At 40.9% G+C, this 16,479-nt stretch overlaps 3 protein-coding genes across 6 annotated transcripts; 2 read left to right on the top strand and 1 right to left on the bottom strand.

The window, feature by feature from the left end:
* The first annotated feature begins 23 nt into the window (after nucleotides 1-23).
* On the top strand, nucleotides 24-5,327 carry LOC111605679 (GDP-D-glucose phosphorylase 1). 3 transcript variants are annotated; one of them, XM_023324347.2, is made up of 6 exons: nucleotides 46-178; nucleotides 255-466; nucleotides 524-1,220; nucleotides 1,276-1,415; nucleotides 3,387-3,528; nucleotides 4,118-5,327. In XM_023324347.2, the coding sequence occupies exons 2-5, from the start codon at nucleotides 269-271 to the stop codon at nucleotides 3,423-3,425; spliced, it is 1,074 nt and encodes a 357-aa protein (XP_023180115.1). In that variant the 5' UTR covers nucleotides 46-178; nucleotides 255-268; the 3' UTR covers nucleotides 3,426-3,528; nucleotides 4,118-5,327. The 3 variants fall into 3 exon arrangements, with proteins under 3 accessions (XP_023180113.1, XP_023180114.1, XP_023180115.1); XM_023324345.2 differs by having other exon boundaries at nucleotides 24-466; XM_023324346.2 differs by lacking the exons at nucleotides 3,387-3,528; nucleotides 4,118-5,327 and having other exon boundaries at nucleotides 24-466; nucleotides 1,276-1,486.
* Nucleotides 1,464-2,835, bottom strand: LOC111605678 (queuine tRNA-ribosyltransferase accessory subunit 2). Its single transcript, XM_023324344.2, has 2 exons — nucleotides 1,735-2,835; nucleotides 1,464-1,671 (listed from the first exon to the last, which is right to left on the bottom strand). The coding sequence occupies exons 1-2, from the start codon at nucleotides 2,790-2,792 to the stop codon at nucleotides 1,479-1,481; spliced, it is 1,251 nt and encodes a 416-aa protein (XP_023180112.2). The 5' UTR covers nucleotides 2,793-2,835; the 3' UTR covers nucleotides 1,464-1,478.
* Nucleotides 5,328-5,781: 454 nt separating the features above from the next.
* Nucleotides 5,782-16,115, top strand: LOC111605660 (homeobox protein 5). 2 transcript variants are annotated; one of them, XM_023324323.2, is made up of 7 exons: nucleotides 5,782-7,068; nucleotides 11,711-11,880; nucleotides 11,949-12,022; nucleotides 14,155-14,648; nucleotides 14,914-15,083; nucleotides 15,151-15,230; nucleotides 15,492-16,115. In XM_023324323.2, the coding sequence occupies exons 1-7, from the start codon at nucleotides 5,848-5,850 to the stop codon at nucleotides 15,665-15,667; spliced, it is 2,385 nt and encodes a 794-aa protein (XP_023180091.2). In that variant the 5' UTR covers nucleotides 5,782-5,847; the 3' UTR covers nucleotides 15,668-16,115. The 2 variants fall into 2 exon arrangements, with proteins under 2 accessions (XP_023180091.2, XP_030080555.1); XM_030224695.1 differs by lacking the exons at nucleotides 14,155-14,648; nucleotides 14,914-15,083; nucleotides 15,151-15,230; nucleotides 15,492-16,115 and adding an exon at nucleotides 12,560-13,859.
* The last annotated feature ends 364 nt before the right edge of the window (nucleotides 16,116-16,479 follow it).

The following is a 16,479-nucleotide window of genomic DNA, read 5'->3' as shown; positions in this document are numbered from 1 at the left end:
AAAAACTAACTAGCTGGCATCGCCAGAGCTGTCAGACTCATAAAAATGTACACAAATGTATTATTTACAAATGTTTTTTTCTGTTTAGACCACTTTAGTTACCAACATGTCATGGTTATTTCGAGCTGTCAAGCAAATTTTTAGCCAAAATCGTGTTTCCCGTGATATATATGAAAATGTAAGAGAGATTACATCCAACGTTATCAATAGCAACAGGCAGTTTTACAGTGTGGCAACCCTGTTGCAATTCGCAGTTATTGTTGGAAGCATGGAACCAAAGAAACGAGCACGCACTGTTAGTAAGGAGAAGTATAAAACGACTCTGGATTCCAAGGCGCAATATTATTTAAATGCGCTCAAAGTGCGCTGGATGCAGTTGCATGATGTACCCGGCCTGTTTGCGTATCAGCTTCAGGAATCTAGACCGGGTCGCAGACTGCCAGGCAAATGTGGTTTCTATGCGGAGGTAAGTGTCAAAAGAATCTTAACTGTATTTTGCTTTAAATCATTGCGTTGTTTTCAGTTAAATGCGGATCGCAGCCTAAAAAGGCGCGTTCCACAAGTTATTGACAGCCTAAATCCAACTTTTCGGCCCAAGCAATTTAATTTTAATAAAGTGGATGCTATGGAGGTAATGATGACCATAGATGAGGAGAGAGACAACGTCGAGGTGCAGATGATTATCAACAAGAGCCCCATTACCAAATATCATACTCTCATCTGTCCAGATGTGAAAAAAGAACTGGTTCAGCGTATCACCTTTTCGTCACTCAATTTTTGCACTACGTTTATGCGGAGTATTAATGATCCAAACATACGTCTGGGCTACAATAGTCCAGGTGCTTTGGCTTCAGTAAACCATCTTCATTTCCATTTGTTGCACATACCTCGAACCCTATATATCGACAATGTGGAGCTGGAGCCACTGGCAGGGAATTATGTTTATCGCTTAAAAAACAGTGAATCCACAGAAGCCATTTGTTTTGTTATTGGCGTAAAGGACACTGAGGAAGATATTAGGGATAAGGTTCAACAAATTCATCGACTAACCGAATGGCTATGCAACAATAAGTTACCACACAATCTATTCATGACGCAAGATCGGCAAACAAATGATTTACGTGTATTCCTCTTTGTGCGATCAACGTATTGTGTAAGCAAGGATGCCAGCGTATTCAACGTGGGCTTCTGCGAGTTGGTTGGCTTTTTTCCCTTGAGTGGTAAGTAAATCGAACTTTGTATAACGATAAAATATAAATGTATATATAATTGCAGATGAGGCGAAGCTACAGAATCTGACAGAGCCAATAGTAATCGAAAGAATCAAAGATATAACTGGCAATGCTTACGAATCCGCGTATAGGCAGACCAAACGTATTGTCGATGGCAGCAGAAGCACCTTGTGGCCTTTTTTGGTATAGAAATATTGCAAGTTTATAAGTAGGAAACGTTTTATATTAAGCTTTTAGTCATATAACTTAGTTGGCTGCTGTGATAAAACCCTTTCCCATTGCCGCCTTGCCCACAGTTTTGTTATTGGGTTCAATGCAATAATTTATATCCGTTGACATATTTTGATGTCTCACATAATCCAGCAGAGCTGGCAGTTGATCCGCTGATATGCTGTCGCGTATTACATCGAAGAAGCCCATGTAGTGGTGCAAATTGTGGCTGTTTCATCAAATAAAAATATGTCATAAGAAGATCTAATGTAATTCATTAGCTCATACTTACATCATTAATAGAATGGGACCCAGCAGCTCATTCGTTTTGTATAAATGATGAATGTAGGCACGCGTGTGCTTCTGGCAGGCCAAGCAATTGCAGCCTTCTAGCAGCGGCGTAAACTGCTCCTTAATCGCCTCATCTGTAACATCTAGAAATGCAGAATGTTCCTCCTTATCAATACAGTAACTAAAAGTAAGCGCCTTGTAATTAACTGCTGCACAGTAAGCGTAAGAAGTATCGAATATATCCACGCCTAGGCGTATTAGCTCCAGCATTAGCACAGGTGTAAAAGCACCTGGCATTAAGCGTGGTAGCTCGTCCTCAATTTGCTGTACACAATGATCCACAATGGGCAGCAATTGTGATGGATTTAGGCTTGTGGCAGCAATGCCATTTGTATGGAAACCCTCAAATATGTAACCACCATAGGTTCCTTTTGGCTGTTCTCGTGCATGCTTAATAGACTGCGTGCGGGCAAATGTGTTGTAACCGCCCACAATGGGCGCTAGAAGGGTCGAATCTTTTAATCTCTCTAGCTCCCTATGCTGCTTGAAGCAGTGCTGCATGAAGCGTTCGGTGCGATCCACAGATTTTTGAACTCGTTTCTTAGTACTCTCTGGATTGGTGTCCGCATCGCATAAGCCTTGATATACATCTGGCGCGAAGCTGGTCACCAGCTGCATATAACGTTCCGCTGTTAAAGATTCCTTGCCCCGTCGGGTGAAAAGTGGTACTACGTCCCTATCATTGCCACCTGATGGTGTTACTTCGCACGGATCACGCAACAGCAGCAGAGTATTGTAGTCCGGGTAGCCCACATAGTCGCCCAGGCTGCGATTCCACTGATCCAAAGACTCGGCCATTTGATCCATGGTGCATAGTGTGAGCTGCAATACTTGTTGCTCCCGACTGACCAAGCCAAATACATCGGCACTTAAGTAGGGAATGCTTCCGCCTTTTGTTGTTTGCAGCAGTAGCGGCGTCTGCAACTCCGAGCTCTCCTTAATCCGCAGGTGGCCAAGGCGTCCAGAGTTTTTACTAATACTTTTTATAATAAACTTCATGGCGCTTATTATTTACTTATTGTAGTTTGTGCACGTTTTGCGCCTATAAATGATAAGAAAAGTAATCGATGACTATCGATAGTACATCAGCTGTTTTAAAGTTAAAAACCATTATTTAAATTATTTTAAATTAAATTATTTGTCAGTTCATCGTTTATATCATTACTTTTGTTAACAATTATCAAAAGTATTAAACAACGAAACACTGCTCCTTTTCAATTAACGTAGGACTGTAACTGTTACTTGTCGCAGCATTTACCCACTGGCTTGTAACAGTTTATGTTATTTTGGCGCATTTTGTTAAACTACATTTCTGTTTTGCCATCCGTTCTATGCTTCACGACAACAACAATAAATGTTATTCAAACAGTAAACTAACTGGGGGCACGTAAGGCTGATGTTTTTGTTGTATGCGCAGCGCACTTGAGTATTGTTGTCATTGTTTTTGTTGCCGTACCGTTCTAGTTATTCAATTGCTCGCTCGCACTTGTTGGTGCGACTTTTCCCCAATTGTGTTTGTTTGTTCCGTTCGCATTCGTTCATTGATTTCCTAATTAAGTTTATAATTAAAATTAATTGAAAAATTACCCACAGACATATGCGACGTGTGTTGTAATATCAAAAATAAAATAAAGTGTCTGTGTGCCTATTAAAGTGGAATGAAAGCACGTTAAAAATTTAAATACGAAATTGTGCCAAAAAAGAAACATGACCAACAGCAGCAGCAGCCAAAAAGGTAATTATAAGCCAAAGTGTACGTTTATTTTCTTTTTTTCTTGCCTAATTGATGACTTCCCTACCGCGCTCTATTTATAATTAAAACCGTCTGCAATAGCAATTATATTTATTGAACAAAAGGCGAATGTGCCTGTATACAAAATGTATCTATAATATATTGTATATATATATATATATAAATATATATATATATTTATATTTATATGGATGTATATGCATAAAACAACTATAAAAATTCTTTGCACAAAATTTTAAATGGCCATAAATTTTTGCTAAAAGTCGCGCTGCGGCTTAAGTCTGTGGGTGAGAGGGAGAGGACGCGAGAGGAGGGATGTGTGTGGGTGCTTATCCTATTTAGTGACTCTGCCAGGGTTGTCAACATGCGCAAATTGCAACCATGCTTTATGCTGTTGTTGTTCTGGCCTTGGGTGTCTCTTTACCTGCTACCTGCTCCGCTGCTCTCGCTTGCAAACCATTTATTTTTAATGTGAAGGAACTAGCCTGCAGCGTTTAACGAAAACGTCGTAAAGAAAAATGCTAAAAACAGGGAAAACTAATAAAACGATTTATTTTTTTCTGCTTTCCAGGTGGTCCCGCTAAATGTTTCAGTGTGTGGCAACTCTAGGCAAATGAACTGTTTTACCTGCACACATACTAGCGCACGTAGTCAACACAACGGATAATTTAGTGGAATTTTCGAAAATAGCAAAGGAAAGGCAACCATAATCCTCAAGAGCAGCAGCCACAGAGGCAGCGCCAACAACAACAACAATGCAGGCAGGCATAATAATCAAAGATTAAATCAGGTTTATATGGAAGGGTTAAAAAGAGCAAAAGCAGCCTGTCACAGGAAGAAATACACGTTTCCTAGTCGCTGAGGCACGTCTACAACAACAGCAGCAACAACAACAAAACAGCAACAACTACAACGAACAACTGATTTTGATTACAAATACAAGGAGCGCGCGCTACACACACATATTCAAGCACACGTACACATGCATGCATGAATTGAGCGCGCTGAAAGAGCGAGTGAGAGCGAACATGTCTGCGAGCTGGTGAGAGAGAACATGCGGAGATTAACTAGCGCGCTCAGTTTTCCGCTCAGTTCTCATTCGAGTGCGGTACGGTTACGTCGCATTGCTCCCACAAGGCAGCGGTGAAAATACAACAGAAGATTTTCCGTTGTCCGTTTTCCGCTAGGCGACGGCATAACACAACGTATGGGCGGCATTTGTTTTGAAAGTAAAGTAAGAGGAAAACGAAATATAAACCAAAACGTCGCGACCGCACCTCGCTAACTTATGTTTGTGATTGTACGTGAATGTGTGTGTACATATATGTTTTGAAACGAATATATCACGAAAAAGGAAGCATAATCAAGTGAAAATAGTGCAAAAATATAAAGTAAAAAGAAAATAAAAAGAATTATTATAATAAGATAGCCAAAAGACGGGCCAGAGACCAGTTTGAAATCGCCGCCTATTTGCAGGGCAACACACGCGCCGCAGCCGCCGCTAGCAGAAGCAGTGCATATGCTATGTGTTTGTGTGTGAGCAAAAGAGCTGGCGATAGTTTTGAGTGTGGAGCAGGGGCAACGGCAGTGGCAGGCAATTGAACGTACACACACACATGTGCACATGCTAGCCAAGACAGTGCTACAGCAACTACAACAACAACAAGAAGCGACCACATACGGTGAAAAGGCCGCGTCGCCGTCTCAAGGAGCGAAAGGCAGTGAGAGAGGCAGAGACAGAAGCAGAGGCAGCAGCAGCAGCAGCAGCAGCAGCGGAGCGAGCTATAAGAATAATAAATTACACTTTGCTTTTGCTATAATAAGAAGAAAAATTTATATACACATACAAGCACACACACACATGTGCAAGTAATGTTTTTCTTGTGAGTGTGTGTGTGGGGGGAAATTGTAATAAAATATGAACGAAAGAAAAACGCTGGAAATGGAAAACTAAAAGTAAATTTCGAAACATCAGCAAGCAGCAGCAGCAGCAGTGGCCGCGGCAGCGCAGATATGCAGCTGTATGTGTGCGTGTGTGTGTAAATTATTAACAGTTAGGCTGCGCAAATAAAAAGCAAACGAAAGAGAAAAAGAAATTAAGCAGCAGCAAATAAAAGTGAACAACATTCAATGTGCCATCATTTTCAACAACAGCAACTACTACTACTATAATTAAGCAAAAGGAGCAGCTTTAAACAAAATATAATAAATAAATAAATACATATATACACATATATTTATAAGCGTTATTATATATACAGTATTAGCAACAACAACTGAGAGAAAAAAAGAATATTAAACATGTCCTGCATATCGAGCAATTTTAGCTCATTCTTTCTGAACTCCTTGAACGATCCTTCAGAGTTTTCCAAGTACTTGAGCAATGGCGAGCTGAAATGCACAAATTTCGAGGAATTTCAAGTGTTTGCTCAGTCAACGCAACAACAGCAGCAGCAGCAGCTACAACAACAACAACAACCACAATCACAGTATTCATGCACAAATGGCGTCGGCAGTGCAGAGCTTGGCTTCGAGTCGGCTGCGACGTTGCAGTTGCAGTCGGCGCAGCGTGAAGCTGCGGAAACGCCGGCAGTGTTAAGCACACCGTTGCCCAGCAATCGCTGGCCGACAGCGGTGGCAACGCCAAACGGACACGTGCCCGCCTCTGCCGCCGCCGCTGCCGCTGCTGCCAACGCTCAACATTTCGATGGTTCCTTTGAGTTTATCAAATATCTGCGTCACTCCACGGATTTTACGCCCAGCAGCGGCAACAGCAACGCCAGTGGCAGCAATAGCGGCGTTGGCGTCAGCGTCAGCAGCGACTCTGTCGATGGCGCAGCATTAGCAGCTCCTGCGGAGAAAAGCAGCAAATTGATTGTAGCGGGCAGGATTACAACACCGCCGCCAGGTGGCGCCACCACTGGTGGTGGTGGTTGCAGTGTGGGTTTATTGGATCTGGACTCGACGAACACCACACAAAAATCGCGTTCGGCCTCACGTAAAGTCGCCGCACTGCTGTCTTCCGTTTCGCGCTCTTCCAACAGCTTGGACGCCAGGACCTCCGCGCTAGACGCCGTCTTCGATCACGACTCGAAGCAAACGATCTTTGAGCTGCAGCATTTGACGAGCACGTCGAACGGCTCGAATGGCTCTAATTCGAATGAGTCGTCCTCGTTGGAGTTACTCGCCTTTCCCAGCTCCCATCTTAATGCCTCCAATTCAAATACCTCCTCGGAGGAGCATTGCGGCAGTGCAGCAGAATTTGGTGGATTGTTGGGTGGCTCAGGCTGTTCTGCTGCGTCGGGAGCTGGCGGTGCGCCTAAGCTATTGGGCAGCTTTGTGATCAAGGAGAACTTCGATGTGCATCCCTCGCACAAGGTGGAGGAGGGCATATTTCAGCACATGAACAAGCTGCCCTCGAAGAAGAAGGATACACTCAAGCAGTTGGGCGTACGGTTCACGGGCCAAATGACGTTGACGGATAAATCGATTGTGGTCGACAATTTCATCAAATTTTGCGAGGTGAGTTTGTAAAATAATAGGTTATCTGTGATATAGACTATAGACAATACTCTGTAAACAGCAAAAGGACAACAACTGTTTCTTTAATATAATTTTATAGATAGATAGCATAATTCAACGAATCCAACAATATGAAAATCATTTTTCAATTTCAATTAATGTTCAACATTCTCCCTATCATTATAACACATATGCCACATGCATGTATGAATAGAATTTGATTTTCGCCAACATATAGAGAAGTTACATATATTTCTGACACTTATACAAATATATATACTTACAAACAAGTATATATAGTATATATACATATATATGTATTTATATATGTATATATTCATAACGCGGATACACCGTTCATATCCTTTACACAAGCGCATTTCTCACTCTATTATATGCCGCCCACATATATATATCAAACCCATACTCTCACACTCACACTCATGCATACTCACCCAACGAATGTCATTATAAATTGTAATAACAGCAGCAGAGACGCCAGCGTCGACTGAGCGGGGCCAACCACAAATTCAGCATACAAATACAACTGTAATCATGTGTGGCACCAATGTGTGCCTGTGTATTCTAAACACCTACATACAGTCAAACATAAGTATGTACATTTGTATGTAAGCATACACGCAGACACATACAGACAACTCACTCCCCCCAAAACATTTGGCGCCTTTTCAACACTATGCTAGGCAACCCTCCCAACTCTCACACACTGACACATGCTCATTACGCTCAGCTTTATCGGAACGCACACACACACGCTCACTAACACACATACACAATCAACTAGATTTGGTCGAAGCAGCACCCGCACAACCCACACACTCAAACTATATACAAAACGGCATTGATGGCATAATACAGGAATAGCAACAACAAGAGCAACAAGAACAAGAGCAAGTACAACAACATGAGCAGTAGCTAGAGCCTAACCTTATTTCAACATGGCTGCTTTCTCGGCCCTTCGGCCGCTATTACAACATTTTAGTTTTAAGATGCCTAGCTTTGATGTTGTCGTTCTGCTCTCCCTTCCAGTTTAACTCAAAATTGTTGCGCTCTCTCTCTCACTCTCGCAAGCAGTCACTCCTTTGGTAGTAAGAACTTTACTTGCAGGGAGCAGCGGCAGAGGCAACGGCAGTGGCAGTGGCAGCGGTTGCTGCTGCTCAAACTACAAAGTTTTGTATATGTTTGTGGGTATAGTTATGTGTGGGTAAGTGGGTCTGGCAACCCCCAAAAAGCTCAAACGGGCGCTATTGAGTAATTGTATATGCGCCCCTCTCTTTCTCTCTCTCTTACACATACATACACATACTCGCACACATTCTCTCTTATGCTACATACATACAATCATCAAGTTACTTGGGGCGTTTGTTGGACTGTCCATTGAGCTGCCTTCGTATGTCCTTTCGTGTGCTTGTATGTATGTGTGCATGTTTGTATACATATATACATATATGTATATTTTAGGTGTGCGGTACCCTAGCGGCGTCGTTGAAGGCTACTAAATGCGCATGCAGTAGCAGCGCAGTCACCAATACACATATGCAATAAGTTTGCCAATCTGTGTGTCTGTATGTATACATATATATACAAATGTTTGGGTGTGTAAGGGACAGCTTCATTGCGGAAGAGAGCGGGTCGTATAGGGGTCCGCAGGACGTTGGGTGTTGGGCGTTTGGCTAGGGCAGGTACAATGTCTCGGGTTCGCACAATTTACGCGCTCACACAGAAACAAGAACTGAAACACATGTACATTGATTATAATTTTAAATTATATACGCATACATACGGACATAAATTACAATGTAAATACATATTTATATACGTATAACTGTACTTGCCAAACTTATATGATGACTATATATGTATATATATGTATACACTGTCAACACACACACACACACACATATACACATACAGATGGATATAAAATATTTAGGTTTATGCGTCGTTTTTGCCGCCTTTGGGGCCGCATTAAATTAGTGTTGTATAACGAGGCAACTACAAGGGGTTACACGGAAGGGTATGAGTTATGCAGATTGTTGCCAAAATTGTAAAATATATGGATAAACATATATGAATTATAGTTTTAGCATTAGCATTGGGCTGACTGGCAAAATACGAGGTTATGTTCGGCTACTCATCTATTGCCAATGTAAATTAAAGCTTCACACAAGTTCACCCACAAATAGCGAGGCAAACGACTATTTGGGCAATAATTAATGATCCATTTCCAACCCTTTTTTCACACGTGCGTCGTCAAATTGTTGTTAAAAACCTGTTAAACGCAAAGAGTGAAAGTGTGAAAATTGTTGCCTCCCCGCACACACACATACACACGCACACCCAAACACGCTGGGGCGCACACGCAACCCTCAAAAATCAAAAAATCATTGCCGGGCGACGGCAGCACGAACAACTGTTGTTGCACGCACAAGCAGGAAAACAGAAACAAAAAGAAAAACAATTCACACTTGTCTCAATAAAAACAACAACAAGCTGCATCACACCACACACGCATAGAACTCACACACACCACAGACAACAACCGCAAGCCGCCACACATAAACACGCAGGCACCCACACACACGCAGTCAGAGAGCAGGGCAGGATACGTCAAGCACAGGCACGCACAAACACAAACACAAACCCGGTCTGCGTGCTGTCAATAAGTTGCAAAAAAAAAAGAAGAAAAAAAAACAACAGTCAAAACAATAAAAGGAAAAGCAAGAGCACAATGCCGCAACACATTGCCATTGCTGCCTTCATTCTTTCTACTTGCTTCTCTGTTTTTACTTTTTTTTTAAACAGTTAAGCGGCTATGGGAATGTAAACACACAAAACGCTACCCCTCCCGCTCCCACTCACCCGCAGCAGCCAAAACAATCAAGCGGAGACAGCAGCAGCAGCAACAACACTTGGCTTGACAGCCAAGCTTGGCTCTCTCTCACCTATATTACTCTCCCATTTTTGTGGTCTTTCTTCCTTTTTCTTTCTCTCTTGCACGCATGCTGCTGTTAATGAGTCGTCAGCGTCACGCTGCCCTCTTCACGGCCAACACCTCTGAAGGGGCCTGTCATCATTCTAAAGGCGTTGAATTGGTTTCTCGTGCTCTGTTTCGCTCTCTCTCTTTCTCTTTCACTCATAATTTGACATACACATACACACACACAATCATAAAGTCAAGCTTTAAGTATTTTGGTAAATTTGACTTGTTCTACTCCAGCCTCTCCTCTTTTTGCTGTTGCTGCTGCATACTAGTATTCTGTGGCTGGGCGTCGTCACTCCTTTTTGCTCTATTGATTTTTAACATAATCAAAACCCCAAATGTATGCACACATGCATACACATGTACAGTTATAAGTACATGCACATACACACACAGACTCACACATAAAGGCATTTTCGACAGCGTTGCCATGTATGCTTAGAAGTCGGCAGGCTGATGCTTTGGGTGGGTAACGTTGGCGTCGCGCTGATTATGAGGATGTTGATAAGTTTTAACGTCGACGTCGCTGTCGACGAACGAGCGCACGAGCACGCGTCGGCGATGCTTGTTGACTCTCTCAAAGTACACACATACACGCAAGCACAGGCACACAGACACGGATACGAACACAGACGTCCGTCAAGCTGCTGCGCCTATTTTAAACACGCATACACACACAAGCACATGGGCATGCGACAACCCTTTTAGCTCCCACAAGTTCCTCTTTGTACCCGGCTCTTCTCCCACCAACATTGTTGAAAATGGCTTCATTGAAAATGTTGTTTGCTTTTCTATTTGGGTTTGCTTTAGCTGCTCCCGCTGCCTTTCTCTTTCTCTTGCTTGTTTTGCTTTATTTTATATTTTTACACTATAAAATATACATTGTGTGTGCGTGTGCGTGTGTGTGTGGGGCGCGGGTTGCATGTGTGTGTGTTTGTGTGGGACTGTGTGTGGCATGCTTTTAGGCGCAGAGTCCTTTCTATGATTGTGTTTGCATTTTGGGGTCTGCAAGTTTTTGGCTTTTGTAAAATTTTCGTTTTCAACTTTTTGTTGTACACGAATTATAAGTTTTGATTAGTAGTGGGCAAAGTTTTCATTTGCATTAGTATAGGTATATATACATACATATGTAAATGTGTGTGTGTGTGTTTGCCTTGGTGGTTGGGCTTAGCTAAATCTATATATGTCTATGTTTGCATGTGTGTATATGTAAGTACATAAGTAATATCTAATATATAGCTACATTTATATGCAGGAAATGAGTTTCAGCTTTATATATATGAAAATAGGGGTTCAGCAGGATGAGGATTTCATCTGTGGAATAAAACTTAGTATATGAATCTTTTATTTACGCAAAATAACTTTGCTGTTTAGCTTGATTAATAACAAGTGTTTATCCCAGTTAAGTATGTTTTCCTATAATACATATCTAGAACCACAAAAATGGAACTTACATACATCTGTATGTATGCTCAGAATACTATGTCTCTAGTCAATATCTATCTATATATTGTGTTACATTAGAATATTTAGAAAAACTAAAATTATTTTTAAAAAGGATATTTTCTATTAGACATTATATAGCATACTTTTGAGAGCAAAGTATAACGTGATTTTTATTTATTATTATTTACACAGGAATACGATATTAAGGATCATCGACCATGGTTATCCTTGAATCAGTGTGGCCTCAACAAACCTGAGCAAATCAAATTCGCACGCTATTTGGGCCAAGGATTGCCAACGTTTACGCTCTTCTGCATTTATAGCAATTTTAAGAATCTATTTTGCACCAAACGCACAGAAATGTAAGCTTACAAAACATCATTTGCCCGTCATATACATATACGTGATATATACATATATTTTACTATAGCTATACCAAGGATGGCTACAATCTGCCTTATATACTCGATAAGACCAAGCGCTTCCTGGCCAACACAACAGCTGGTAAGACACTCAGCACCTCTCTCCCTCTCCATATATATACCAAATTTTTATAGTGCAAATGCAGCAACGAAAAAAAAAAAATAAAAACAGGCAAAAAACTATTTAAATATAGCTAAATAGAAGAAAAAAATCAAATAAAAATAACCTCAAAAATAGTTTCAAGCGAAAATGTGCTAAATTTTAAAAATATATACACAAAAACCAAAAACGAATTTCTATTTTCTTTTTTTTTCTTTTAAGTTTATGATTTGTTGTTTTTTTCTTCTATTTTTGCATTTCTCTCATTTCACATTTCTCATTTGCTCTATATATATTTTCTGGTTCTTCACATGCACTTTCTGTTTCGCTCTCTTGAAAAATGAAAACTAAAAACTGAAAAAAATGAAACAAATAATTGGCTGCCTATTTTTGCTCTCGATCGAAATCGAAGAAAAAAAAACTGAAACAAGAAAATAATTTTTTAATTTTTGACTTTCAATTTGTTTGTGTTCTTCTTCTTCTACTTCTTTTTACACGCATACGCTTTTCAATCACTAGGCGAAAATACCAACAACAACAACAACAACAGTAACAAGACCAACACAACAACATCCACACAGTTGAAACAAACACAAGAGCTATGCGAATCAGCGCCAGCTTCGCCAATTGCCGCCCCGGCAGCACCAGCAACAACAACACCTACAACAACACCCAATAGCAGCAACAACAACAACACTCACGCAACAGGCAACAGCAGCACACATTTACACACGCAGCAAGCAGCGCAGTCGCAGCAACAACAACCGCAGTCGCAGTCGCAGTCACCGTTAGTAGCAGCGCCCACTGGTACGCCCATGCCCAGGCCGGGCACGCCCACAACGCCAGCCAACCAGCAACATACGCATCTGATGCAACAACATGCATCGCATCATCTCCAACAACAGCAGCAGCAGCAGCAACAACAACAACCACAACCGTCCACGCCTACGCGTGGGCCATCCCTGACGCCGCATCATCATCAGCAACAGCATCCACAGCATGTGCATCATGCACCACCGCTTCCACATCACTATCAACATCCTCATCCACATTCACATCCACAGCAACATCCGCATCCGCATCCGCATCCGCATAGTCATCCGCATCACTTTGCCTATGCACATTCGCATCATTCGCACTACAACCTGCCACCACATCCGCATCCGCATGCACATCCACACCAACATCCGCATCCACATCCACATCCACAGCATCAACATCCGCACGCTCATATGGCAACGCCCCTCGGCTATGGCCAACAGGTGGCGCCAACGGCGCCCCCAACATCAGCTCAGCCACCGCCACCGCCGCCGCCACATGCGCTGCCGCCCAATATGTGAGACTGGCGTCGGCGTGGCGCCAAATATGGCGGCAATGGCGCCACCTGTTGACAATCATTGGCGGCTCTAGCTACCTAAAATTACAAGAGGAAATTAATTATGAATGCCCCAACAACTATTATTAGCTTTTAACTCTTCTATTTACACCATTTGGTTTCATTTTTATTATTATCATGTTGTCTCTGTCCCATTTATAGTCTTCTGTTTTGCTCTTAGCATATGTATTTCGTTTGTAGTCTAATTTTACACGCTTATTGCCAAATTTTTAATATGTATTATGTTAAACGACTAAATTGTTGGACGATGAACGCGCCCTGAACTATGCAATGTTATTCCTTGAAAAGAGATTATTACAATTACAAACACACAACACATGTAAACTGTCATTATAGAGAATCAAGCTAATGCGCAACTATTGAAGTAATAATATATTGAAATATATATATATATATATTAATGAACATATATTTTAGTAAGCCAGAAACAAATGATATATATATGTGCAAAACCCATCCTAAATATATATATATACTATTATATATATACAACATCTACATATATATACAAAACATATAAAGCGAAATTTTGTTTGCAACAACAAATATACATATATATACATACATAGCAAAACAAAACAAATAAGGTTGACTTTTTATTATGCCTGCTCTCGCGTTTGCCTGCATTTGTGCTAGCCAAGCGTCACATTTCTTTAGCATTGGTCGTCGCGCTCCCTCTCTCTCTCTCCCTCTATAAAATTGCAACTCTCTCTTGTAGACCTCAAGAACATGGCGGCCGCCAATGACGGCACGCTCGAGTTTGCCAGCAATAGCAGCAGCAGCAGCAACAATAGCACCAGCAACAACAACAACAACAACAGCAGCAGCAGCGTTAACAGCAATAGCAGCAGCAACAGTAACAGCAGCAACACTGTTAACAGCTACGTAACAGCAGCAGCAGCAACAGCTTCGTCTCAATCCTTGGACCCACGCTATGGCTGTGTGGCGCCGGCGTCGATGTCACTGTTACCGCCACCGTCGCTGCCGCCACTGGGACCGCCGCCACGTTCGCTGGAACAGCTGATCATCTATGAGAATTTCAATGTGCATGAGACGCATCGCATAGAAGATGGCGTCTGCACGCACATCAGCCGCCTGCCGCCCAAAAAGCAGGAGCTATTGAAACAGTTCGGTATACAGAGTAGTAGCCAGCAATGTCTGAGCAATTATGAAAAGTGCATACTCATCGAGAATTTCATCAAGTTCTGCAATGTGAGCAATTGTGTATCGACGACGTGCTCATCCCTAACAGCCAGAGCCTTTGGCGGTTGTGTTCAGCGGAGATTTGTTCTTGAGCCTCGATCCTCTACAATAATTGGCTATATATAAAATATACACATTGGCATTATTCATTATAACTTTCAGTAGTTTTCAAAATTTCACCATCATTCCTAGAGCATAGAACAAAACTCTGGCCGATCCTTAAAATGAAACACATTATTTGACCGATTTCCATTTATTTTGTTTGATAATTTAGGAATATCAGATATCCGATCATCGACCCTTTTTGGACTTCCACGAGAGCGCTTTATCCAAATGTGAACAACTTAAATTTGTACGATATCTGGGCCAGGGGCTATCCAATCTGACGCTAAACAAGATATATGTAGCATTTAAGGAGTTGCTGGGAAACGGACGACCAGACAAGTGAGCAAACTCAACAAATTTTATCCGTGAACTGAAATGGTGGAATATTTAATATTTAATTTTCCAGAGCCGGCCCGGACACTTACAATTTGGATGCAATCTTAAAGAAGAAACGCAAGAATCTTTACAATCGTCTGCATGCGGCTGGTAAACCATGTTCGTTAAATTTTCTTTTCGATAACATTTTTAAAAATTACTTTTAACAACACTGCTATGAACCGATAAGTAACATATTTGTGCTCAGAACTAGTTTAGCTAAAAACGAAGCAATTTTTTGTCCTTTGAACAAATTCAATTTTAAAAATATATGTTTTACAATAATACTAAGAACTGATAGGAACCATATTTATTCTCTGGTTATTTTGAACAAATTTTGAGATAGTTTTTTTCTCCTCTCTTTTGAAATAGCAACAAGTGTCGATCTAACAACATTTGACTCTAAGCCCCAAACACCGCAACCACTTGGAGCAGCGACGCAGCATTCTTTGGTAACACAGGCGCCGCGCCCACAACACGCCTTCGCTGCATTGACGGCAGCCACCACACAGCAGAGCGAAGCGCCATACAGTTATGTGCCACGGTAAAAGCAATCCCTAGCGCCAGCGTAGGCGTTGCACAACAATAATAATACAAGCAGCAAAAACAAGAACAAGAAATATACCTACACATGCATACATATTACATATACTTCCTGGAACTGGACCAGTAACTGTTGTGTCTTCAAAACGAAAAAGAAAAACAAAAACAAACAAAATTATACGCAAAATGACGAGAATTGTTAAGCAAAACGATGCTAAGTAATTAAATTCAAAACTAAGTGCTAAATTATAATGAAAATATGAGTAATATAGTGAAAAAATTAGTGTAACAAATTGAAATTAACATAACGGTAATTAGAATGCAATTCCAATTAGCAAGCAAAATAGGAAACCCAATAAGAAGCGATTCACATAGCAATTCTTGGCCTATATATTGAGATATATATTTGTAGCTCGTGCTTCGGTTTCCGAAAATTAATTTTCCTTTCGTTTTCCAAAAGTTAAACAAGCATTATATATATATATAGATATATATATATACAGTATAGAGAGTTAAGCTAACTTTTAAGTGCAACACCAAAATTCAAAAAATAAATCAAAGACCTCCCAAGAAAGTTCCCTAATATGCATATACACATCAACTATAGCATATAGTACGTAAGTTGAGTGAAGAAACATTTATAATACATAATAAATACGTACAGACACATACAAATAAGCACAACACTGAATGAAACAGTAGAGCAAAACATAGAAGATTAACAAAAACAATTATTCCTATATACAATACTTATATACAACAAACAATATAGATACATAATAAAAATAATATTAACGGAAACGCAAAAATCAAATAC

Source organism: Drosophila hydei, unplaced genomic scaffold (genome assembly GCF_003285905.1).
Source record: "Drosophila hydei strain 15085-1641.00,03,60 unplaced genomic scaffold, DhydRS2 tig00000001-arrow-pilon, whole genome shotgun sequence".
NCBI lineage: Eukaryota > Metazoa > Arthropoda > Insecta > Diptera > Drosophilidae > Drosophila > Drosophila hydei.
The sequence above is the reverse complement of the archived record's forward strand: the minus strand, read 5'-3'. Positions and strand labels throughout refer to the sequence as shown.

Coding starts and splice junctions, on each gene's coding strand:
- LOC111605660 (XM_023324323.2), top strand. CDS start 5,848: ATGTCCTGCATATCGAGCAATTTTAGCTCATTCTTTCTGAACTCCTTG. Junction 7,069..11,710: donor ATTTCATCAAATTTTGCGAG/GTGAGTTTGTAA, acceptor TTATTTACACAG/GAATACGATATTAAGGATCA. Junction 15,231..15,491: donor CAATCGTCTGCATGCGGCTG/GTAAACCATGTT, acceptor CTTTTGAAATAG/CAACAAGTGTCGATCTAACA.
- LOC111605679 (XM_023324345.2), top strand. CDS start 107: ATGTCATGGTTATTTCGAGCTGTCAAGCAAATTTTTAGCCAAAATCGT. Junction 467..523: donor AATGTGGTTTCTATGCGGAG/GTAAGTGTCAAA, acceptor CGTTGTTTTCAG/TTAAATGCGGATCGCAGCCT. Junction 1,416..3,386: donor GCACCTTGTGGCCTTTTTTG/GTATAGAAATAT, acceptor AATTACCCACAG/ACATATGCGACGTGTGTTGT.
- LOC111605678 (XM_023324344.2), bottom strand. CDS start 2,792: ATGAAGTTTATTATAAAAAGTATTAGTAAAAACTCTGGACGCCTTGGC. Junction 1,672..1,734: donor GGTCCCATTCTATTAATGAT/GTAAGTATGAGC, acceptor TTGATGAAACAG/CCACAATTTGCACCACTACA.